At 32.3% G+C, this 25,783-nt stretch overlaps 2 protein-coding genes across 2 annotated transcripts; one reads left to right on the top strand and one right to left on the bottom strand.

The window, feature by feature from the left end:
* The first annotated feature begins 13,437 nt into the window (after nt 1-13,437).
* On the top strand, nt 13,438-16,539 carry LOC144855297 (uncharacterized). Its single transcript, XM_078713113.1, has 3 exons — nt 13,438-13,992; nt 14,532-14,630; nt 14,721-16,539. Exons 1-3 carry the CDS (start codon nt 13,778-13,780, stop codon nt 16,531-16,533), a joined length of 2,127 nt encoding a protein of 708 aa, XP_078569239.1. The 5' UTR covers nt 13,438-13,777; the 3' UTR covers nt 16,534-16,539.
* A 153-nt stretch (nt 16,540-16,692) lies between these two features.
* Nucleotides 16,693-18,249, bottom strand: LOC144855658 (uncharacterized). The gene is made up of 2 exons (XM_078713572.1): nt 17,759-18,249; nt 16,693-17,314 (listed from the first exon to the last, which is right to left on the bottom strand). Exons 1-2 carry the CDS (start codon nt 17,965-17,967, stop codon nt 16,894-16,896), a joined length of 630 nt encoding a protein of 209 aa, XP_078569698.1. The 5' UTR covers nt 17,968-18,249; the 3' UTR covers nt 16,693-16,893.
* Between the last annotated feature and the right edge of the window lie 7,534 nt (nt 18,250-25,783).

Raw genomic sequence — 25,783 nt, forward strand, 5'->3', positions numbered from 1 at the left:
CACTTTGATGTTTTGTGTGAAAAAGTTTTGTCGAAATGCTCAAAATGGTTTAAAACGTTTCCAAATGTGATTTTAAGCACTTTGATATTTTTGTGTAACCAAGTTTCATCGAAATGCACAAAATGGTCTAAAACGTCTCCAAATGCGATTTGAAGCTATTCTAAGCACTTTGGTGTTTTCATGTTAACAAGTTTTTTCGAAATGCTCAATATGGTCTAAAACGGTTTCAAATGTGATTTTAAGCACTTTGATATTTTTTGTGAACAAGTTTCATCGAAATGCACAAAATGGTCTAAAACGTCTCCAAATGCGATTTGAAGATATTTTAAGCACTTTGGTGTTTTTATGTTAACAAGTTTTTTCGAAATGCTCAATATGGTCTAAAACGTCTTCAAATGGTATATTAAGCTATTCTGTACACTTTGATATTTTTTGTGAAAAAGTTTTGTCGAAATGCTCAAAATGGTTTAAAACGTTTCCAAATGTAATTTTAAGCACTTTGATTTTTTTGTGTAACCAAGTCTCATCGAAATGCACAAAATGGTCTAAAACGTCTCCAAATGCGATTTGAAGCTATTTTAATCAGTTTGGTGTTTTTATGTTAACAAGTTTTTTTGAAAAGCTCAATATGGTCTAAAACGTCTTCAAATGGTATAATAAGCTATTCTGTACACTTTGATGTTTTGTGTGAAAAAGTTTTGTCGAAATGCTCAAAATGGTTTAAATCGTTTCCAAATGTGATTTTAAGCACTTTGATATTTTTGTGTAACCAAGTTTCATCGAAATGCACAAAATGGTCTAAAACGTCTCCAAATGCGATTTGAAGCTATTCTAAGCACTTTGGTGTTTTCATGTTAACAAGTTTTACCGAAATGCTCAAAATGGTCTAAAACGGTTTCAAATGTGATTTTAAGCACTTTGATATTTTTTTTGAAAAAGTTTTGTCGAAATGCTCAAAATGGTCTAAAACGTTTCCAAATACGATATTAAGCTATTTTGTGCACTTTGACATTTTTGTGTGAAAAGTTTTATCGAAATGCTCAAATTGGTCTAAAACGGTTTCAAATGTGATTTTAAGCACTTTGATATTTTTGTGTAACAAAGTTTCATCGAAATGCACAAAATGGTCTAAAACGTCTCCAAATGCGATTTGAAGATATTTTAAGCACTTTGGTGTTTTTATGTTAACAAGTTTTTTCGAAATGCTCAATATGGTCTAAAACGTCTTCAAATGGTATAATAAGCTATTCTGTACACTTTGATGTTTTGTGTGAAAAAGTTTTGTCGAAATTCTAAAAATGGTCTAAAACGTTTCCAAATACGATATTAAGCTATTTTTTACACTTTTATATTTTTGTGTGAAAAGTTTCACCGAAATGCTCAAAATGGTTTAAAACGGTTTCAAATTTGATTTTAAGCACTTTGATGTTTTTGTGTAACTAAGTTTCATCGAAATGAACAAAATGGTCTAAAACGTCTCCAAATGCGATTTGAAGAAATTTTAAGCACTTTGGTGTATTTATGTTAACAAGTTTTTTCGAAATGCTCAATATGGTCTAAAACGGTTTCAAATGTGATTTTAAGCACTTTGATATTTTTTGTGAAAAAGTTTTTTGGAAATGCTCATAATGGTCTAAAACGTTTCCAAATACGATATTAAGCTATTTTGTGAACTTTGATATTTTTGTGTGAAAAGTTTTACCGAAATGCTCAAAATGGTCTAAAACGTTTCCAAATACGATATTAAGCTATTTTGTGCACTTTGACATTTTTGTGTGAAAAGTTTTATCGAAATGCTCAAATTGGTCTAAAACGGTTTCAAATGTGATTTTAAGCACTTTGATATTTTTGTGTAACCAAGTTTCATCGAAAAGCACAAAATGGTCTAAAACGTCTTCAAATGCGATTTGAAGCTATTCTAAGCACTTTGGTGTTTTCATGTTAACAAGTTTTTTCGAAATGCTCAATATGGTCTAAAACGGTTTCAAATGTGATTTTAAGCACTTTGATATTTTTTGTGAACAAGTTTCATCGAAATGCACAAAATGGTCTAAAACGTCTCCAAATGCGATTTGAAGATATTTTAAGCACTTTGGTGTTTTTATGTTAACAAGTTTTTTCGAAATGCTCAATATGGTCTAAAACGTCTTCAAATGGTATATTAAGCTATTCTGTACACTTTGATATTTTTTGTGAAAAAGTTTTGTCGAAATGCTCAAAATGGTTTAAAACGTTTCCAAATGTAATTTTAAGCACTTTGATTTTTTTGTGTAACCAAGTCTCATCGAAATGCACAAAATGGTCTAAAACGTCTCCAAATGCGATTTGAAGCTATTTTAATCAGTTTGGTGTTTTTATGTTAACAAGTTTTTTTGAAAAGCTCAATATGGTCTAAAACGTCTTCAAATGGTATAATAAGCTATTCTGTACACTTTGATGTTTTGTGTGAAAAAGTTTTGTCGAAATGCTCAAAATGGTTTAAATCGTTTCCAAATGTGATTTTAAGCACTTTGATATTTTTGTGTAACCAAGTTTCATCGAAATGCACAAAATGGTCTAAAACGTCTCCAAATGCGATTTGAAGCTATTCTAAGCACTTTGGTGTTTTCATGTTAACAAGTTTTACCGAAATGCTCAAAATGGTCTAAAACGGTTTCAAATGTGATTTTAAGCACTTTGATATTTTTTTTGAAAAAGTTTTGTCGAAATGCTCAAAATGGTCTAAAACGTTTCCAAATACGATATTAAGCTATTTTGTGCACTTTGACATTTTTGTGTGAAAAGTTTTATCGAAATGCTCAAATTGGTCTAAAACGGTTTCAAATGTGATTTTAAGCACTTTGATATTTTTGTGTAACAAAGTTTCATCGAAATGCACAAAATGGTCTAAAACGTCTCCAAATGCGATTTGAAGATATTTTAAGCACTTTGGTGTTTTTATGTTAACAAGTTTTTTCGAAATGCTCAATATGGTCTAAAACGTCTTCAAATGGTATAATAAGCTATTCTGTACACTTTGATGTTTTGTGTGAAAAAGTTTTGTCGAAATTCTAAAAATGGTCTAAAACGTTTCCAAATACGATATTAAGCTATTTTTTACACTTTTATATTTTTGTGTGAAAAGTTTCACCGAAATGCTCAAAATGGTTTAAAACGGTTTCAAATTTGATTTTAAGCACTTTGATGTTTTTGTGTAACTAAGTTTCATCGAAATGAACAAAATGGTCTAAAACGTCTCCAAATGCGATTTGAAGAAATTTTAAGCACTTTGGTGTATTTATGTTAACAAGTTTTTTCGAAATGCTCAATATGGTCTAAAACGGTTTCAAATGTGATTTTAAGCACTTTGATATTTTTTGTGAAAAAGTTTTTTGGAAATGCTCATAATGGTCTAAAACGTTTCCAAATACGATATTAAGCTATTTTGTGAACTTTGATATTTTTGTGTGAAAAGTTTTACCGAAATGCTCAAAATGGTCTAAAACGTTTCCAAATACGATATTAAGCTATTTTGTGCACTTTGACATTTTTGTGTGAAAAGTTTTATCGAAATGCTCAAATTGGTCTAAAACGGTTTCAAATGTGATTTTAAGCACTTTGATATTTTTGTGTAACCAAGTTTCATCGAAAAGCACAAAATGGTCTAAAACGTCTTCAAATGCGATTTGAAGCTATTCTAAGCACTTTGGTGTTTTCATGTTAACAAGTTTTTTCGAAATGCTCAATATGGTCTAAAACGGTTTCAAATGTGATTTTAAGCACTTTGATATTTTTTGTGAAAAAGTTTTGTCAGAATGCTCATAATGATCTAAAACGTTTCCAAATACGATATTAAGCTATTTTGTGAACTTTGATATTTTTGTGCTTAAATGGTCTAAAACGTTTCCAAATACGATATTAAGCTATTTTGTGCACTTTGATATTTTTGTGTGAAAAGTTTTATCGAAATGCTCAAAATGGTGTAAAACGGTTTTAAATGTGATTTTAAGCACTTTGATATTTTTGTGTAACCAAGTTTCATCGAAATGCACAAAATGGTCTAAAACGTCTCCAAATGCGATTTGAAGATATTTTAAGCACTTTGGTGTTTTTATGTTTACAAGTTTTTTCGAAATGCTCAATATGGTCTAAAACGTCTTCAAATGGTATAATAAGCTATTCTGTACACTTTGATGTTTTGTGTGAAAAAGTTTTGTCGAAATGCTCATAATGGTCTAAAACGTTTCCAAATACGATATTAAGCTATTTTGTGAACTTTGATATTTTTGTGTGAAAAGTTTAACCGAAATGCTCAAAATGGTCTAAAACGGTTTCAAATGTGATTTTAAGCACTTTGATATTTTTTGTGAAAAAGTTTTGTCGAAATGCTCATAATGGTCTAAAACGTTTCCAAATACGATATTAAGCTATTTTGTGAACTTTGATATTTTTGTGTGAAAAGTTTTACCGAAATGCTCAAAATGGTCTAAAACGGTTTCAAATGTGATTTTAAGCACTTTGATATTTTTGTGTAACCAAGTCTCATCGAAATGCACAAAATCGTCTAAAACGTCTCCAAATGCGATTTGAAGCTATTCTAAGCACTTTGGTGTTTTCATGTTAACAAGTTTTTTCGAAATGCTCAATATGGTCTAAAACGGTTTCAAATGTGATTTTAAGCACTTTGATATTTTTTGTGAACAAGTTTCATCGAAATGCACAAAATGGTCTAAAACGTCTCCAAAAACGATTTGAAGATATTTTAAGCACTTTGGTGTTTTTATGTTAACAAGTTTTTTCGAAATGCTCAATATGGTCTAAAACGTCTTCAAATGGTATAATAAGCTATTCTGTACACTTTGATATTTTTTGTGAAAAAGTTTTGGCGAAATGCTCAAAATGGTTTAAAACGTTTCCAAATGTAATTTTAAGCACTTTGATATTTTTGTGTAACCAAGTCTCATCGAAATGCACAAAATGGTCTAAAACGTCTCCAAATGCGATTTGAAGCTATTTTAAGCAGTTTGGTGTTTTTATGTTAACAAGTTTTTTTTTAAAAGCTCAATATGGTCTAAAACGTCTTCAAATGGTATAATAAGCTATTCTGTACACTTTGATGTTTTGTGTGAAAAAGTTTTGTCGAAATGCTCAAAATGGTTTAAATCGTTTCCAAATGTGATTTTAAGCACTTTGATATTTTTGTGTAACCAAGTTTCATCGAAATGCACAAAATGGTCTAAAACGTCTCCAAATGCGATTTGAAGCTATTCTAAGCACTTTGGTGTTTTCATGTTAACAAGTTTTTTCGAAATGCTCAATATGGTCTAAAACGGTTTCGAATGTGATTTTAAGCACTTTGATATTTTTTGTGAAAAAGTTTTGTCGAAATGCTCATAATGGTCTAAAACGTTTCCAAATACGATATTAAGCTATTTTGTGAACTTTGATATTTTTGTGTGAAAAGTTTTACCGAAATGCTCAAAATGGTCTAAAACGGTTTCAAATGTGATTTTAAGCACTTTGATATTTTTGTGTAACCAAGTCTCATCGAAATGCACAAAATCGTCTAAAACGTCTCCAAATGCGATTTGAAGCTATTCTAAGCACTTTGGTGTTTTCATGTTAACAAGTTTTTTCGAAATGCTCAATATGGTCTAAAACGGTTTCAAATGTGATTTTAAGCACTTTGATATTTTTTGTGAACAAGTTTCATCGAAATGCACAAAATGGTCTAAAACGTCTCCAAAAACGATTTGAAGATATTTTAAGCACTTTGGTGTTTTTATGTTAACAAGTTTTTTCGAAATGCTCAATATGGTCTAAAACGTCTTCAAATGGTATAATAAGCTATTCTGTACACTTTGATATTTTTTGTGAAAAAGTTTTGGCGAAATGCTCAAAATGGTTTAAATCGTTTCCAAATGTGATTTTAAGCACTTTGATATTTTTGTGTAACCAAGTTTCATCGAAATGCACAAAATGGTCTAAAACGTCTCCAAATGCGATTTGAAGCTATTCTAAGCACTTTGGTGTTTTCATGTTAACAAGTTTTTTCGAAATGCTCAATATGGTCTAAAACGGTTTCGAATGTGATTTTAAGCACTTTGATATTTTTTGTGAAAAAGTTTTGTCGAAATGCTCATAATGGTCTAAAACGTTTCCAAATACGATATTAAGCTATTTTGTGAAATTTGATATTTTTGTGTGAAAAGTTTTACCGAAATGCTCAAAATGGTCTAAAACGGTTTCAAATGTGATTTTAAGCACTTTGATATTTTTGTGTAACCAAGTCTCATCGAAATGCACAAAATCGTCTAAAACGTCTCCAAATGCGATTTGAAGCTATTCTAAGCACTTTGGTGTTTTCATGTTAACAAGTTTTTTCGAAATGCTCAATATGGTCTAAAACGGTTTCAAATGTGATTTTAAGCACTTTGATATTTTTTGTGAACAAGTTTCATCGAAATGCACAAAATGGTCTAAAACGTCTCCAAAAACGATTTGAAGATATTTTAAGCACTTTGGTGTTTTTATGTTAACAAGTTTTTTCGAAATGCTCAATATGGTCTAAAACGTCTTCAAATGGTATAATAAGCTATTCTGTACACTTTGATATTTTTTGTGAAAAAGTTTTGGCGAAATGCTCAAAATGGTTTAAATCGTTTCCAAATGTGATTTTAAGCACTTTGATATTTTTGTGTAACCAAGTTTCATCGAAATGCACAAAATGGTCTAAAACGTCTCCAAATGCGATTTGAAGCTATTCTAAGCACTTTGGTGTTTTCATGTTAACAAGTTTTTTCGAAATGCTCAATATGGTCTAAAACGGTTTCAAATGTGATTTTAAGCACTTTGATATTTTTTGTGAAAAAGTTTTGTCGAAATGCTCATAATGGTCTAAAACGTTTCCAAATACGATATTAAGCTATTTTGTGAACTTTGATATTTTTGTGTGAAAAGTTTTGTCGAAATGCTCAAAATGGTCTAAAACGTTTCCAAATACGATATTAAGCTATTTTGTGCACTTTGACATTTTTGTGTGAAAAGATTTATCGAAATGCTCAAATTGGTCTAAAACGGTTTCAAATGTGATTTTAAGCACTTTGATATTTTTGTGTAACCAAGTTTCATCGAAATGCACAAAATGGTCTAAAACGTCTCCAAATGCGATTTGAAGATATTTTAAGCACTTTGGTGTTTTTATGTTAACAAGTTTTTTCGAAATGCTCAATATGGTCTAAAACGTCTTCAAATGGTATAATAAGCTATTCTGTACACTTTGATGTTTTGTGTGAAAAAGTTTTGTCGAAATTCTAAAAATGGTTTAAAACGTTTCCAAATACGATATTAAGCTATTTTTTACACTTTGATATTTTTGTGTGAAAAGTTTCACCGAAATGCTCAAAATGGTTTAAAACGGTTTCAAATTTGATTTTAAGCACTTTGATGTTTTTGTGTAACTAAGTTTCATCGAAATGCACAAAATGGTCTAAAACGTCTCCAAATGCGATTTGAAGATATTTTAAGCACTTTGGTGTATTTATGTTAACAAGTTTTTTCGAAATGCTCAATATGGTCTAAAACGGTTTCAAATGTGATTTTAAGCACTTTGATATTTTTTGTGAAAAAGTTTTTTGGAAATGCTCATAATGGTCTAAAACGTTTCCAAATACGATATTAAGCTATTTTGTGAACTTTGATATTTTTGTGTGAAAAGTTTTACCGAAATGCTCAAATTGGTCTAAAACGGTTTCAAATGTGATTTTAAGAGTGCTTGTCACCAAAAATCAGACATATTCATAATTTAGTGGCAAGGGTCAAAATTTCGAATTGGCTCATATTTTGCACATTGGTAGACCTTGATGTAAGTAAACCTGATGTGTAGTTTGTTTGGTAAAATATCGCTTAGTTTTCGAGAAAATCGAAAAATAACGATTTTCGGCCAATTTTGTTAATTTTTGGTGTATAATTTACATTAAGTTTAACAGCCTCTGGAAGCCAAACGTAGCTACCTAGCGTTTAAATATTTTACACTTATGTTAACTAGTATCTTGACAATAATTAAGTAAAGTTTCAAAAAATTTGATGAAATTCTAAGATTTTTACTAATTAATTACTAATTAGCATATATAAAACTCTTAAAAAGTAGGGTAAAAACAAACGCGTTTTTTTTCATGTGCGACGAATTTTTTTTTAATAAAAAAATCATCAATCTAAAGTTTAGATACTAATATTTATGAATCAAGTAAAAAAAATTTGGGGAAACTTATTTGCGCTCCGCGCCAGAGCCACAAATTTGTAAGAAATTCAAAGATTTTATCTGTCGGCAAGATCAATCGGATGTACCTATTGTTCTCTATTTACATATTTAAGGTAAATTTTACTATGAGAAACAAACTTTAAAGGTAAACTGAAAGGTCCTGAATAATTTGGATTTACGTTTTAATATAAACACAAACTAAAAATAAATTTCTAGTAAAATTTAAACGACTAACCCATGATGAAATTAAGCAATTACTATCTGAGCTCAACATTATAACTCGCTTAGCTTCATCAAGCCTGTTATGTTTTCCACAAGGTGAATTTATTCTCGCGAATTGAACATTTTTTGCATGCGCAGTTTATTTTTATCAACAACGTGTTCCATTGGGCGTGCGCGTATACGCGAAAATGTTTGATTTGCGCGAATAATTTCGCCTAGTGGAAAACAGGCTTTACAACATAATTTTCTTATCTTCTCATATAGGGAGTTTTCGCACGAGCACGTTAACGCTATTTTCCAAGCTCCGCCCACTTTGTAAACAACTTGATCTGTGCGTGCGCAAGCATTACGAAAAACTTTAGTTACGTGCGTCGAGAACCTTATTTCTGAAAAATAGCGTCAATGAAAAACGTTAACCAAAACATGATTAAACATGCCTGGCTAGGCTTAGTCTCTAAACCCAAGGTATTCCGTGATTTGTTTTAATACTTGTGGCGTATGTTGCGTGCGCTACACATGTGTTGCGTTCTACACTTCCCGTCGAAGCGCGAAATCAAAACGAGCAAGTACGTTAACGCAAATGTTCGCTGAACTCTGTTGTTATGCAAATGAGTAGAATGGTGACAAATTTCCTAATAATTCGTGGCCTAAACAATAAATTATTGTTTTACCATTGTTTCACCCCTTCGCTTTATTAAAAATTTACAGAACGCGACTTAAAATACTAACAATTTAGACAACAGAATCGTCCCACAATTAAATTGTTATTTTAAAGAATTCTCACAGACACAGTTTTACCTTCGTTGCTACCTTAATCAATCGAGCAACTGCACGTGGAAACCAGCTTTCCCAGCAAATCAATGTATGGCTTCTTGCGCTTTATGGTTATATCTGTGGTATCAAGTTCAAGAGAAGTACACATTTCTTGCAACATTGGCAAAGAGAATCTGGAGAGTTTTTCTTGAGCTTTCAGTTCACAAATATTATGCCTTTCAAACATTATTGGATGCTGTAAGCCTATTGTGTCCAGTACGGTTTGCGACAACATTTGAATTTCTCTTTCTTTTTCCGTTTTTGAATCGTCTCCATTTTCTTGGACTTCGTCACCATCTTCATTACTATCGTAATCATCATCTTCGTCATCATCATCATCATGAACGGCTGCATCTGTCCTCCTTTTTTTAGCTAAGCGTGAGAAAAAACTTGCAATCTGCTGTGCTGTTAAAAATTCACTCTTGCTAAATAGATGTGAACCATCGCTGTGCCTGGCCGATCTCATCTCTCGTGAGACATCACATGGATCAGCTTTCTGTCCTGTCTGCTCTCCAACGTCAAAAACATCAATAAGGTAGGTTTTCTGTGGAACAGAAAATCGGGTTTTTTTTGCAGAGGACTTTAACGCCCAGCCCATTTGCAGGTCGGGGCCAATGTCAAACCGTGGCAAATCGTTAGTTCTTGTTGGTTCTGGATTTTTAGAAGTACCCTCTTCTAGTTGTGTTGCGTATAATTTCATTGCCCTGTCATATAGTGTTTCATGTTCTAGTGCGTTCTTGTGATTTTCATAATCTAAGTGTTTCTCTAGGGAAGAGTATCTCTGATATGACCTAATGCAACCTTGTTCGCGACAAAAGAACAGTTTGCTGGGGGTGCCAGGACTTTCTTCACTTTCTATTTGTTCGTCGTCATTTATATCAGCTTGTTCTTCATGAGATGTCTTGGCTTGTATTCTTGCTTTTACTGTAATAAATGATACTTGATTTTGATCAGACGTTGTATCCTTGTTATGAATTAAATTGGGTAGTTTCGAGGGCACACAGAATTTACTCAAAAGTAGATTTTGTCCTGCACCAATACCATACGCCATCCACACCTTCATGGACCTGCTTCCATACTCTATGTTGTTGATGTGACTCACGCCTTTCCATTTCCCTGCTGCACAAATAGTACCAGTAGGTAAAGCACAAACTATGACTTTCACTCCAGGAATGCCTCCAAAGGACTCAATTGCTGCCTTCATCTGCTCTGGATTTTCAATATCTTTTCCTGAATTAAGATATTTATTCATGTGATTTTTGATATGGGCTGCCTTGCGATCACATGCGCCCTTCCCCCCTTGAGGGTCCGAAAAATCAATACGTCGGATTTTGATCTTCGTTTCTTTCGCTATCTTTGGTAACGAGAGTAATGTTAGGGCAGAGTGGTAGCATCCTGCATTATCTTGACGCAGATACACAGAGTGTATATCGGGTGCAATAGATGGCAGCTGCCTCAACACATCGTCGATGATTGCCACAACAGTAGTACTATCCTGACTGCAAGATTTAAAAATATGCACAAACGTAAGCATCTGTACCTCTCTATCTTTATTCTTTTTCGTCAAGACCGTTATGTGCCACGGAAGTCCACGCTTTCCAAACCAGTCTCTTTGGCTTTCGCGGTATTTACGTGGTACAAACTTCATCGCCCAGTCTAAAACAATTAGGGCACAACCAGGATTCAAATCTCCTAAAATATCATGTCGTGCAGCGTCTTGGTTAATGGATCTTAAGATATGCGCCTTCCACGTCTCGATGTCTTGGACTGACCGTGTAATTACGTACTCCATGTCATCTTTTTCTTCAGAAGAGCAGCGCACTTCGTTTAAAGCTTCAAGAATTTCAGACAAAGCTTCTGGAAATATACGACATCTGTCACATCTTGCATTGTGGTCATGATCACAGACAGTCTGGTAATATTTGTCTTCGCAAGAACTAAGAGCATACGCCCTACAATGATCGGCAACGTCAGAATGGTTAGAAATGTGAATCTGCAATAATATATAAAAGGAATTGTATAAAAAATGTAATTAGTCTTGAATGTTTCTTACATGCTTTACTGAGCAACATACAACGCGCTACTTTGCCTTTTTTATTATATTGTTTTTCTATTTATACTGTAGCAGTTATCAAGATATTTAAACAAGATTGTTATTACCTTATAGTCACCTTTTAGGTAGCGCTTGGCATCTTTAAGTTTTTGGTTTGTTTGTTTGGCCCAAGTCAAACCCATTTCATAGCAATCTCCCAGCTTATCAACGATGTTCTCCAGGTCATCGAAGGCTTTTCCACCATTGGCAGAGATATAATCAAGGCCCTGTAAGGATTTGCGTACAGAAGCAGAACAAACACTGAGAACTCTACGCAATGTACTGCTAAAACGGTTTCAAATGTGATTTTAAGCACTTTGATATTTTTGTGTAACCAAGTCTCATCGAAATGCACAAAATCGTCTAAAACGTCTCCAAATGCGATTTGAAGCTATTCTAAGCACTTTGGTGTTTTCATGTTAACAAGTTTTTTCGAAATGCTCAATATGGTCTAAAACGGTTTCAAATGTGATTTTAAGCACTTTGATATTTTTTGTGAACAAGTTTCATCGAAATGCACAAAATGGTCTAAAACGTCTCCAAATGCGATTTGAAGATATTTTAAGCACTTTGGTGTTTTTATGTTAACAAGTTTTTTCGAAATGCTCAAAATGGTCTAAAACGTCTTCAAATGGTATAATAAGCTATTCTGTACACTTTGATGTTTTGTGTGAAAAAGTTTTGTCGAAATGCTCAAAATGGTTTAAAACGTTTCCAAATGTGATTTTAAGCACTTTGATATTTTTGTGTAACCAAGTTTCATCGAAATGCACAAAATGGTCTAAAACGTCTCCAAATGCGATTTTAAGCTATTCTAAGCACTTTGGTGTTTTCATGTTAACAAGTTTTTTCGAAATGCTCAATATGGTCTAAAACGGTTTCAAATGTGATTTTAAGCACTTTGATATTTTTTGTGAAAAAGTTTTGTCGAAATGCTCATAATGGTCTAAAACGTTTCCAAATACGATATTAAGCTATTTTGTGAACTTTGATATTTTTGTGTGAAAAGTTTTACCGAAATGCTCAAAATGGTCTAAAACGGTTTCAAATGTGATTTTAAGCACTTTGATATTTTTTGTGAAAAAGTTTTGTCGAAATGCTCAAAATGGTCTAAAACGTTTCCAAATACGATATTAAGCTATTTTGTGCACTTTGACATTTTTGTGTGAAAAGTTTTATCGAAATGCTCAAATTGGTCTAAAACGGTTTAAAATGTGATTTTAAGCACTTTGATATTTTTTTGTAACCAAGTTTCATCGAAATGCACAAAATGGTCTAAAACGTCTCCAAATGCGATTTGAAGATATTTTAAGCACTTTGGTGTTTTTATGTTAACAAGTTTTGTCGAAATGCTTAAAATGGTCTAAAACGTTTCCAAATACGATATTAAGCTATTTTGTGCACTTTGACATTTTTGTGTGAAAAGTTTTATCGAAATGCTCAATATGGTCTAAAACGTCTCCAAATGGGATTATAAGCTATTCTGTACACTTTGATATTTTTTTGAAAAATTTTTGTCGAAATGCCTAAAATGGTCTAAAACGTTTCTAAATACGATATTAAGCTATTTTGTGCACTTTGATATTTTTGTGTGAAAAGTTTTATCGAAATGCTCAAAATGGTCTAAAACGGTTTCAAATGTGATTTTAAGCACTTTGATGTATTTGTGTAACCAAGTTTCATCGAAATGCACAAAATGGTCTAAAACGTCTCCAAATGCGATTTGAAGCTATTTTAAACACTTTGGTGTTTTTATGTTAACAAGTTTTTTCGAAATGCTCAATATGGTCTAAAACGTCTTCAAATGGTATAATAAGCTATTCTGTACACTTTGATGTTTTGTGTGAAAAAGTTTTGTCGAAATGCTCAAAATGGTTTAAAACGTTTCCAAATGTGATTTTAAGCACTTTGATATTTTTGTGTAACCAAGTTTCATCGAAATGCACAAAATGGTCTAAAACGTCTCCAAATGCGATTTGAAGCTATTCTAAGCACTTTGGTGTTTTCATGTTAACAAGTTTTTTCGAAATGCTCAATATGGTCTAAAACGGTTTCAAATGTGATTTTAAAGTGCTAGTGCCACAGTCTTTAAATTCAGATATTAATGATATTTTGGGTAGATTTAATGTCTATAAATCTTGACCGAAATTTGCATTGACCTACTTTTAACGGTATGGCCGTAATCACCTCTTAATTAAGAACGTTAATATGCCATCGTACTTTATAAGCGTGACGTCACAGGCAGAAGACATTCTACTTCCGCCTTTTAAAACAACACACGTGCATGCATGAGACGCTGGTTTACTACTAATATTATATACTGCATACTGCTTTCTACTGGTACTAATTGTTATTGTTCAACTATTATTATTGTCAGCTACTTTTTTATTTATCTATTATAATAAATCAATATGCCTTCTCGCTGTGTTGCTGCGAATTGTGATCATGAAAATAACTTATTGTTTCGGTGGCCAAAGGACAGTTTCATCGCCAGGCAATGGACAAGATTTGTACGTACAAAACGCGATAAATGGAAACCCACAGCTCGATCAGTGCTTTGTTTTAAGCATTTTTCAGACGATTCATTTACAAACATGGGTCAATTCAAAGCTGGTCTAGCTACAAAGTAGGTATTTGTTAATTAGATGAATTTACTTTTAATATTTTACCTTCAACAAAAACTGCATAAAATACGTTCGCCGTCGCTATTGATGGGCCTGTTGGGCCAAGCCTAGCTTCTAGGCGCGCGGGCACATAATTTGCAGTAACAATAAAACTACATACATACAGTACAGTTGCTCCGCCTGATATGTGTATAGTATTTACTTTATGTTGGTTTATCTTTAAATAAACATAACATAATAAGTATTAGTAACTAGTTTTGCCTACACACACAGATAACTCAACTAGGCTAGGCCTAGTTGTTATGTATTTGGCTTATTATAATATAATAATGGGATAGGGCTAGCCTAGCCAGGCCTAATTAGTACTACTTACTGAATGCTGTACAATCATGATGGAGGGTAGTCAATGCCTACACTGTTATGCTCAGTAGGAGAATGTCCTGTCGGTGTAAGCGGGAACTAACAACTATATTATAATTATATTGCTTGCGTTATTTTGCCCTTAATATTAACTGGACAACGGTTTCCTCACTACTTTTAGGCTTTTACTGAATGCCAAAACAGCGGTACCAACAATACATGTTGTGAGGGAGACATCCGACGATGGTGGTCAGGTGGCCAAAGAGTGTACAGCACAGAGGTTAGTGTAATAGATTCAATAAATAAAAAAAAAAATGTTTAGGTTTGTCTGATATTTATTTATTAATAGTATTAATATTCATTCCAACAGGTCAGCATTTGTTAAAAGGGAAAAGGCGAGAGTGATCAGGGAGCTCATTACTGGAACAGAGGATAAGGAAGAGGATGAACAGGAGCTGGCCAGTGTATGCGATAAGCCTCTTATGGTGTCCAGAGGCACACAGACACGAAAGCAAAGAAAACGTGCTCGGCGAAGAAAAATGAGCAAAGCTAAAGTCGTGGCACCCAAAAAAGCCAAACCAACATACAAAGAACAATCGTCTGATGAAGATGATGAAGATTTTGATGAGTCGACAGAAGATGATAGCGATTCAGATTATCGACCTGAAGAGGATGTATCAGTTTCAGATGGTGAGGATACAGAGATGGAAGATGATGAGATGAAAGGATTTAATGGGGATGCACATAGACAGCCAAAATACATTGTTTTTCACAATCAGCTACTGATGCTACTTTCTATATGCCTTTCCTGTTTTTCTAGTAAAGTTCAAGTATGTTGTCGTAACAAGGGAAGCATGCTTATTGCAAACATAAGATGCTTATGTTGCCACACTAACCGCGAGTGGAAAAGTCAGCCAGAAGCTAGAGGTACCCCAATGGGTAATATTTTACTAAGTGGGGCTATTCTTTTTTCTGGCTCAACACCCACACAATTTTTAAGAGCGCTAAAAAGTATCAACGTGAGCGCCATTAGTAAACGTACTTTTTTCCGTCACCAACAAAATTTCTTACACAGAGTTGTAAGGAATACTTGGTTTTTTAAAAGGGATAAGCACTTTGCTGAATTACAGGGCAAGGATATTTCTATTGGAGTAGATGGACGCTGTGACAGTATGGGCCACAGTGCAAAATATGGTTCATACACATCAGTTGACTTGACCGAAAACAAGATTTTGAATGTTGAATTAGTTCAGAGTAGTAATGTTAAATCATCTTATCATATGGAACTGAAGGGTCTACAAAAAACATTGGATGTCTTTAAAGATTTCAAAGTAAATATAAGTACAATTGTTTCCGATAGACATAGACAACTACAAAAATATTTAAGGGATAATTGTCCAGACATTAAGCATTATTTTGACTGCTGGCACATTGCAAAAAGTATTAAGAAAAAGATTCAGGCCATATCAACAAAAAAATCGTGTAACCTTTTAGGTAATTGGCAAAAATCTATTTCTAACCATTATTACTGGTGTGTAATGTCCACCAACATTGATGAAAAAGATATCATTGAAGCAAAGTGGAATTCTGTGGTAAGACATGTACAAAATCTTCATACTGGACATCCTGAACCATATACGGAATGTGCCCATCCGGTAATGTCTCCTTCAGACCAACGGTTAACAAAGTGGTTGACTGCTGATACTGAAGCTTGTGATGCCTTACAAAAATTTGTTGAAACCAAAATGTTGGTGAAGGACATTCGCAATTCTTCACCTCATGGGCAAACGTCATCAGTGGAAGGGTACCATAGCCTTATTAATCATTTCGCTCCTAAAATGTTCCACTTTTCATATAGTGGAATGAAGAGTCGACTTTTCATAGCTGCTCTTCACTATAATGAGAACAGTACCAGAGAACAAATGGTAAATAAGGCTGGAGAAAAGGAATACGTAATATCATTTCCCAAGTACAAGAAAGGGGGTTACATTGTTAAAAAACTTTTAACAGAATGTACATATAATTATGTTGATGCGTTATTCAAGAGTCTTCTTGAGGTTGTTATGGAACCAAATCTAGATGCATTTACAGAGACCATACCACCATCATTGTGCGCAGCATTTGAAAGACCTGAAAAAAGTGCTGCAGTTGCCCAACACACAAGCCGGTTTAAAAAGCAATAATAACTTGACACTTGGCACTTTTTTCAGGTCTTTCAAATGCTGCGATTTGGTTCCATAACAACCTCAAGAAGACTCTTGAATAACGCATCAACATAATTATATGTACATTCATATAAATGAATTGAACACAGCATATTATTGTAGACATAATAAAATTGTTGAAATATTCACAATGTACTGTATTTTCAGACTCTTTCATTTTTTCCCCAATAACAATGTATTGGAGATGTATATGAATGAGAGAAGCAATAAAATCAAAATGAGTTGCAAATTGTATACATTATTACTTTATTTAATTTCAAAAAATTATTAAACTAATACTAAATAGTATAAGAAAATTAAAATGCTGCTATGGCTGTTTTAATTTAGGTCTGGTAATTTAAATCCTGTAAAAACCGGGTCATCTCCAGGTGGTGGGAAATGTGCTCTTATGCAAGAGACAACACAAGACGGAAGCACTATACGGATATTTTTTCCGACATATCCATGTATCCATCGGGCATACTGTCTGTACGATATGTGACGGTACTTTTTGTTTTTTGGTCCGTTATAGATAACTTTCTTATCATAGTGTTGCTTATACGAAAGCCATGCTACTTCCAGCACCCAAGGGTCAAGAGCAACAGACTTGAAACCTGGATGATTTGTGATGCAGGAGAATGGAGCATCATTGTTGAACAGATTGACATTGTCTTCAAGTTTAGCACTTGTGTTTTCGCACTCCTTGCAGCAGATGCACTCTTCCCCTGAGCCCATGATTTGGCAATGTTCACAGGAACACCTGAACAAGATGAAAAAATGTATTTAGTCATTATAAAACTAATTATTATGATTATAATTACTTGATCATATCAGCAGTCACTCAAGCAAGTGAAATTCAAATGTTTGCTTAATGAAAATATAATTAGCACTTGCCCATTTGAACTATGACCAGAATATTAATACTTTAGGCCTAGTCTATCTATTATTATAATCAAAGCCAAGCCAAGGAGTAGCCTATTTATTAAACCACCGTCCCAAATCCGACCCATCTAATAATCATCAAACAATATGATGGGGACTTTATATTAACGTATGGCATCTCACAAAATTTGAAAAAAAAAACAAAATCGATTGTATATTTAGAATTTAGAAACACTGAGGTAGCTCTAGCTTCGATTGATTAATTAGGCCTAGCCCAATCAAGCAGACGCTTCACTACAACAACCACAAGGGGAACACCTACCATTCTAAATTATCCAGGCGTGCAGCCATCATGTCAACATCTTCACCTTGGGCTTCTTCATCAATGTCTTGTAATTCATGTTCCTCAAAACGTGGTTCGAAATTATATGGTATTATAAGGCCAGTACCATTTTCCTCATCACTTGATGATGAACTACTACTACTAGGTCTATCTGATGAAACACTTTCTAAATCGCTTTCGGAATCCATAACAAATATTCAGTAAGCCTGTTGTGATCGCCGCGGGGTGTGTTATAAGGCGCAAGATGCAGGTTAGTTCCTCCTCTCGATATCGTCGGTGTTATGGCTGTGACGTCACACACAAATGTCGAAAGGTAACATTTCGTGACCAAATAACGACACACATATTGCTTTTTTTTCCATATATATAACAATTTATTATTGAAACTCAATTCAACACAGTATCTACATATATTATTCTTGATACTGATAATAGTAAATGTCGTATTTGTCGAAAGTGTGGCACTAGCACTTTAAGCACTTTGATATTTTTTGTGAACAAGTTTCATCGAAATGCACAAAATGGTCTAAAACGTCTCCAAATGCGATTTGAAGATATTTTAAGCACTTTGGTGTGTTTATGTTAACAAGTTTTTTCGAAATGCTCAATATGGTCTAAAACGTCTTCAAATGGTATATTAAGCTATTCTGTACACTTTGATATTTTTTGTGAAAAAGTTTTGTCGAAATGCTCAAAATGGTTTAAAACGTTTCCAAATGTAATTTTAAGCACTTTGATATTTTTGTGTAACCAAGTCTCATCGAAATGCACAAAATGGTCTAAAACGTCTCCAAATGCGATTTGAAGCTATTTTAATCAGTTTGGTGTTTTTATGTTAACAAGTTTTTTTGAAAAGCTCAATATGGTCTAAAACGTCTTCAAATGGTATAATAAGCTATTCTGTACACTTTGATGTTTTGTGTGAAAAAGTTTTGTCGAAATGCTCAAAATGGTTTAAATCGTTTCCAAATGTGATTTTAAGCACTTTGATATTTTTGTGTAACCAAGTTTCATCGAAATGCACAAAATGGTCTAAAACGTCTCCAAATGCGATTTGACGCTATTCTAAGCACTTTGGTGTTTTCATGTTAACAAGTTTTTTCGAAATGCTCAATATGGTCTAAAACGGTTTCAAATGTGATTTAAAGCACTTTGATATTTTTTGTGAAAAAGTTTTTTGGAAATGCTCATAATGGTCTAAAACGTTTCCAAATACGATATTAAGCTATTTTGTGAACTTTGATATTTTTGTGTGAAAAGTTTTACCGAAATGCTCAAAATGGTCTAAAACGTTTCCAAATACGATATTAAGCTATTTTGTGCACTTTGACATTTTTGTGTGAAAAGTTTTATCGAAATGCTCAAATTGGTCTAAAACGGTTTCAAATGTGATTTTAAGCACTTTGATATTTTTGTGTAACCAAGTTTCATCGAAAAGCACAAAATGGTCTAAAACGTCTTCAAATGCGATTTGAAGCTATTCTAAGCACTTTGGTGTTTTCATGTTAACAAGTTTTTTCGAAATGCTCAATATGGTCTAAAACGGTTTCAAATGTGATTTTAAGCACTTTGATATTTTTTGTGAAAAAGTTTTGTCGAAATGCTCATAATGATCTAAAACGTTTCCAAATACGATATTAAGCTATTTTGTGAACTTTGATATTTTTGTGCTTAAATGGTCTAAAACGTTTCCAAATACGATATTAAGCTATTTTGTGCACTTTGATATTTTTGTGTAACCAAGTTTCATCGAAATGCACAAAATGGTCTAAAACGGTTTGAAATGTGATATTAAGCTATTTTGTGCACTTTGATATTTTTGTGTGAAAAGTTTTATCGAAATGCACAATATGGTCTAAAACGTCTCCAAATGCGATTTGAAGCTATTTTAAGAACTTTGGTGTTTTTTGGGAAAAAGTTTTGTCGAAATGCTCAAAATGGTCTAAAACGTTTCCAAATACGATATTAAGCTATTTTGTGAACTTTGATATTTTTGTGTGAAAAGTTTTTTCGAAATGCTCAATATGGTCTAAAACGGTTTCAAATGTGATTTAAAGCACTTTGATATTTTTTGTGAAAAAGTTTTTTGGAAATGCTCATAATGGTCTAAAACGTTTCCAAATACGATATTAAGCTATTTTGTGAACTTTGATATTTTTGTGTGAAAAGTTTTACCGAAATGCTCAAAATGGTCTAAAACGTTTCCAAATACGATATTAAGCTATTTTGTGCACTTTGACATTTTTGTGTGAAAAGTTTTATCGAAATGCTCAAATTGGTCTAAAACGGTTTCAAATGTGATTTTAAGCACTTTGATATTTTTGTGTAACCAAGTTTCATCGAAAAGCACAAAATGGTCTAAAACGTCTTCAAATGCGATTTGAAGCTATTCTAAGCACTTTGGTGTTTTCATGTTAACAAGTTTTTTCGAAATGCTCAATATGGTCTAAAACGGTTTCAAATGTGATTTTAAGCACTTTGATATTTTTTGTGAAAAAGTTTTGTCGAAATGCTCATAATGATCTAAAACGTTTCCAAATACGATATTAAGCTATTTTGTGAACTTTGATATTTTTGTGCTTAAATGGTCTAAAACGTTTCCAAATACGATATTAAGCTATTTTGTGCACTTTGATATTTTTGTGTAAAAAGTTTTATCGAAATGCTCAAAATGGTCTAAAACGGTTTGAAATGTGATATTAAGCTATTTTGTGCACTTTGATATTTTTGTGTGAAAAGTTTTATCGAAATGCACAATATGGTCTAAAACGTCTCCAAATGCGATTTGAAGCTATTTTAAGAACTTTGGTGTTTTTTGGGAAAAAGTTTTGTCGAAATGCTCAAAATGGTCTAAAACGTTTCCAAATACGATATTAAGCTATTTTGTGCACTTTGACATTTTTGTGTGAAAAGTTTTATCGAAATGCTCAAATTGGTCTAAAACGTTTCAAATGTGAAATTAAGCACTTTGATATTTTTGTGTTACCAAGTTTCATCGAAATGCACAAAATGGTCTAAAACGTCTCCAAATGCGATTTGAAGCTATTTTAAGCATTTTGGTGTTTTTATGTTGACAAGTTTTTTTGAAAAGCTCAATATGGTCTAAAACGTCTTGAAATGGTATAATAAGCTATTCTGTACACTTTGATGTTTTGTGTGAAAAAGTTTTGTCGAAATGCTCAAAATGGTTTAAAACGTTTCCAAATGTGATTTTAAGCACTTTGATATTTTTGTGTAACCAAGTTTCATCGAAATGCACAAAATGGTCTAAAACGTCTCCAAATGCGATTTGAAGCTATTCTAAGCACTTTGGTGTTTTCATGTTAACAAGTTTTTTCGAAATTCTCAATATGGTCTAAAACGGTTTCAAATGTGATTTTAAGCACTTTGATATTTTTTGTGAAAAAGTTTTGTCGAAATGCTCATAATGGTCTAAAACGTTTCCAAATACGATATTAAGCTATTTTGTGAACTTTGATATTTTTGTGTGAAAAGTTTTACCGAAATGCTCAAAATGGTCTAAAACGGTTTCAAATGTGATTTTAAGCACTTTTATATTTTTTGTGAAAAAGTTTTGTCGAAATGCTCAAAATGGTTTAAAACGTTTCCAAATACGATATTAAGCTATTTTGTGCACTTTGATATTTTTGTGTGAAAAGTTTTATCGAAATGCTCAATATGGTCTAAAACGGTTTCAAATGTGATTTTAAGCACTTTGATATTTTTTGTGAACAAGTTTCATCGAAATGCACAAAATGGTCTAAAACGTCTCCAAATGCGATTTGAAGATATTTTAAGCACTTTGGTGTTTTTATGTTAACAAGTTTTTTCGAAATGCTCAATATGGTCTAAAACGTCTTCAAATGGTATAATAAGCTATTCTGTACACTTTGATGTTTTGTGTGAAAAAGTTTTGTCGAAATGCTCAAAATGGTTTAAAACGTTTCCAAATGTGATTTTAAGCACTTTGATATTTTTGTGTAACCAAGTTTCATCGAAATGCACAAAATGGTCTAAAACGGTTTGAAATGTGATATTAAGCTATTTTGTGCACTTTGATATTTGTGTGTGAAAAGTTTTATCGAAATGCACAATATGGTCTAAAACGTCTCCAAATGCGATTTGAAGCTATTTTAAGAACTTTGGTGTTTTTTGGGAAAAAGTTTTGTCGAAATGCTCAAAATGGTCTAAAACGTTTCCAAATACGATATTAAGCTATTTTGTGAACTTTGATATTTTTGTGTGAAAAGTTTTTTCGAAATGCTCAATATGGTCTAAAACGGTTTCAAATGTGATTTAAAGCACTTTGATATTTTTTGTGAAAAAGTTTTTTGGAAATGCTCATAATGGTCTAAAACGTTTCCAAATACGATATTAAGCTATTTTGTGAACTTTGATATTTTTGTGTGAAAAGTTTTACCGAAATGCTCAAAATGGTCTAAAACGTTTCCAAATACGATATTAAGCTATTTTGTGCACTTTGACATTTTTGTGTGAAAAGTTTTATCGAAATGCTCAAATTGGTCTAAAACGGTTTCAAATGTGATTTTAAGCACTTTGATATTTTTGTGTAACCAAGTTTCATCGAAAAGCACAAAATGGTCTAAAACGTCTTCAAATGCGATTTGAAGCTATTCTAAGCACTTTGGTGTTTTCATGTTAACAAGTTTTTTCGAAATGCTCAATATGGTCTAAAACGGTTTCAAATGTGATTTTAAGCACTTTGATATTTTTTGTGAAAAAGTTTTGTCGAAATGCTCATAATGATCTAAAACGTTTCCAAATACGATATTAAGCTATTTTGTGAACTTTGATATTTTTGTGCTTAAATGGTCTAAAACGTTTCCAAATACGATATTAAGCTATTTTGTGCACTTTGATATTTTTGTGTAAAAAGTTTTATCGAAATGCTCAAAATGGTCTAAAACGGTTTGAAATGTGATATTAAGCTATTTTGTGCACTTTGATATTTTTGTGTGAAAAGTTTTATCGAAATGCACAATATGGTCTAAAACGTCTCCAAATGCGATTTGAAGCTATTTTAAGAACTTTGGTGTTTTTTGGGAAAAAGTTTTGTCGAAATGCTCAAAATGGTCTAAAACGTTTCCAAATACGATATTAAGCTATTTTGTGCACTTTGACATTTTTGTGTGAAAAGTTTTATCGAAATGCTCAAATTGGTCTAAAACGTTTCAAATGTGAAATTAAGCACTTTGATATTTTTGTGTTACCAAGTTTCATCGAAATGCACAAAATGGTCTAAAACGTCTCCAAATGCGATTTGAAGCTATTTTAAGCATTTTGGTGTTTTTATGTTGACAAGTTTTTTTGAAAAGCTCAATATGGTCTAAAACGTCTTCAAATGGTATAATAAGCTATTCTGTACACTTTGATGTTTTGTGTGAAAAAGTTTTGTCGAAATGCTCAAAATGGTTTAAAACGTTTCCAAATGTGATTTTAAGCACTTTGATATTTTTGTGTAACCAAGTTTCATCGAAATGCACAAAATGGTCTAAAACGTCTCCAAATGCGATTTGAAGCTATTCTAAGCACTTTGGTGTTTTCATGTTAACAAGTTTTTTCGAAATGCTCAATATGGTCTAAAACGGTTTCAAATGTGATTTTAAGCACTTTGATATTTTTTGTGAAAAAGTTTTGTCGAAATGCTCATAATGGTCTAAAACGTTTCCAAATACGATATTAAGCTATTTTGTGAACTTTGATATTTTTGTGTGAAAAGTTTTACCGAAATGCTCAAAATGGTCTAAAACGGTTTCAAATGTGATTTTAAGCACTTTTATATTTTTTGTGAAAAAGTTTTGTCGAAATGCTCAAAATGGTTTAAAACGTTTCCAAATACGATATTAAGCTATTTTGTGCACTTTGATATTTTTGTGTGAAAAGTTTTATCGAAATGCTCAATATGGTCTAAAACGGTTCCAAATGCGATTTGAAGCTATTCTAAGCACTTTGGTGTTTTCATGTTAACAAGTTTTTTCGAAATGCTCAATATGGTCTAAAACGGTTTCAAATGTGATTTTAAGCACTTTGATATTTTTTGTGAAAAAGTTTTTTGGAAATGCTCATAATGGTCTAAAACGTTTCCAAATACGATATTAAGCTATTTTGTGAACTTTGATATTTTTGTGTGAAAAGTTTTACCGAAATGCTCAAAATGGTCTAAAACGTTTCCAAATACGATATTAAGCTATTTTGTGCACTTTGACATTTTTGTGTGAAAAGTTTTATCGAAATGCTCAAATTGGTCTAAAACGGTTTCAAATGTGATTTTAAGCACTTTGATATTTTTGTGTAACCAAGTTTCATCGAAAAGCACAAAATGGTCTAAAACGTCTTCAAATGCGATTTGAAGCTATTCTAAGCACTTTGGTGTTTTCATGTTAACAAGTTTTTTCGAAATGCTCAATATGGTCTAAAACGGTTTCAAATGTGATTTTAAGCACTTTGATATTTTTTGTGAAAAAGTTTTGTCGAAATGCTCATAATGATCTAAAACGTTTCCAAATACGATATTAAGCTATTTTGTGAACTTTGATATTTTTGTGATTAAATGGTCTAAAACGTTTCCAAATACGATATTAAGCTATTTTGTGCACTTTGATATTTTTGTGTGAAAAGTTTTATCGAAATGCTCAAAATGGTCTAAAACGGTTTGAAATGTGATATTAAGCTATTTTGTGCACTGTACTTTGATATTTTTGTGTGAAAAGTTTTATCGAAATGCACAATATGGTCTAAAACGTCTCCAAATGCGATTTGAAGCTATTTTAAGAACTTTGGTGTTTTTTGGGAAAAAGTTTTGTCGAAATGCTCAAAATGGTCTAAAACGTTTCCAAATACGATATTAAGCTATTTTGTGCACTTTGACATTTTTGTGTGAAAAGTTTTATCGAAATGCTCAAATTGGTCTAAAACGTTTCAAATGTGAAATTAAGCACTTTGATATTTTTGTGTTACCAAGTTTCATCGAAATGCACAAAATGGTCTAAAACGTCTCCAAATGCGATTTGAAGCTATTTTAAGCACTTTGGTGTTTTTATGTTAACAAGTTTTTTTGAAAAGCTCAATATGGTCTAAAACGTCTTCAAATGGTATAATAAGCTATTCTGTACACTTTGATGTTTTGTGTGAAAAAGTTTTGTCGAAATTCTAAAAATGGTTTAAAACGTTTCCAAATACGATATTAAGCTATTTTTTACACTTTTATATTTTTGTGTGAAAAGTTTCACCGAAATGCTCAAAATGGTTTAAAACGGTTTCAAATTTGATTTTAAGCACTTTGATGTTTTTGTGTAACTAAGTTTCATTGAAATGAACAAAATGGTCTAAAACGTCTCCAAATGCGATTTGAAGATATTTTAAGCACTTTGGTGTATTTATGTTAACAAGTTTTTTCGAAATGCTCAATATGGTCTAAAACGGTTTCAAATGTGATTTTAAGCACTTTGATATTTTTTGTGAAAAAGTTTTTTGGAAATGCTCATAATGGTCTAAAACGTTTCCAAATACGATATTAAGCTATTTTGTGAACTTTGATATTTTTGTGTGAAAAGTTTTACCGAAATGCTCAAAATGGTCTAAAACGTTTCCAAATACGATATTAAGCTATTTTGTGCACTTTGACATTTTTGTGTGAAAAGTTTTATCGAAATGCTCAAATTGGTCTAAAACGGTTTCAAATGTGATTTTAAGCACTTTGATATTTTTGTGTAACCAAGTTTCATCGAAAAGCACAAAATGGTCTAAAACGTCTTCAAATGCGATTTGAAGCTATTCTAAGCACTTTGGTGTTTTCATGTTAACAAGTTTTTTCGAAATGCTCAATATGGTCTAAAACGGTTTCAAATGTGATTTTAAGCACTTTGATATTTTTTGTGAAAAAGTTTTGTCAAAATGCTCATAATGATCTAAAACGTTTCCAAATACGATATTAAGCTATTTTGTGAACTTTGATATTTTTGTGCTTAAATGGTCTAAAACGTT

Source organism: Antedon bifida, chromosome 11, assembly GCF_963402885.1.
Source record: "Antedon bifida chromosome 11, ecAntBifi1.1, whole genome shotgun sequence".
Lineage (NCBI taxonomy): Eukaryota > Metazoa > Echinodermata > Crinoidea > Comatulida > Antedonidae > Antedon > Antedon bifida.

Excerpts from the sequence above, each read along its gene's own strand:
- LOC144855297 (XM_078713113.1), top strand. The coding sequence starts at position 13,778 with ATGCCTTCTCGCTGTGTTGCTGCGAATTGTGATCATGAAAATAACTTA. Across the intron at positions 13,993-14,531 it reads AAAGCTGGTCTAGCTACAAA|GCTTTTACTGAATGCCAAAA; the intron begins GTAGGTATTTGT and ends CACTACTTTTAG. Across the intron at positions 14,631-14,720 it reads AAAGAGTGTACAGCACAGAG|GTCAGCATTTGTTAAAAGGG; the intron begins GTTAGTGTAATA and ends TCATTCCAACAG.
- LOC144855658 (XM_078713572.1), bottom strand. The coding sequence starts at position 17,967 with ATGGATTCCGAAAGCGATTTAGAAAGTGTTTCATCAGATAGACCTAGT. Across the intron at positions 17,315-17,758 it reads CGCCTGGATAATTTAGAATG|GTGTTCCTGTGAACATTGCC; the intron begins GTAGGTGTTCCC and ends CATCTTGTTCAG.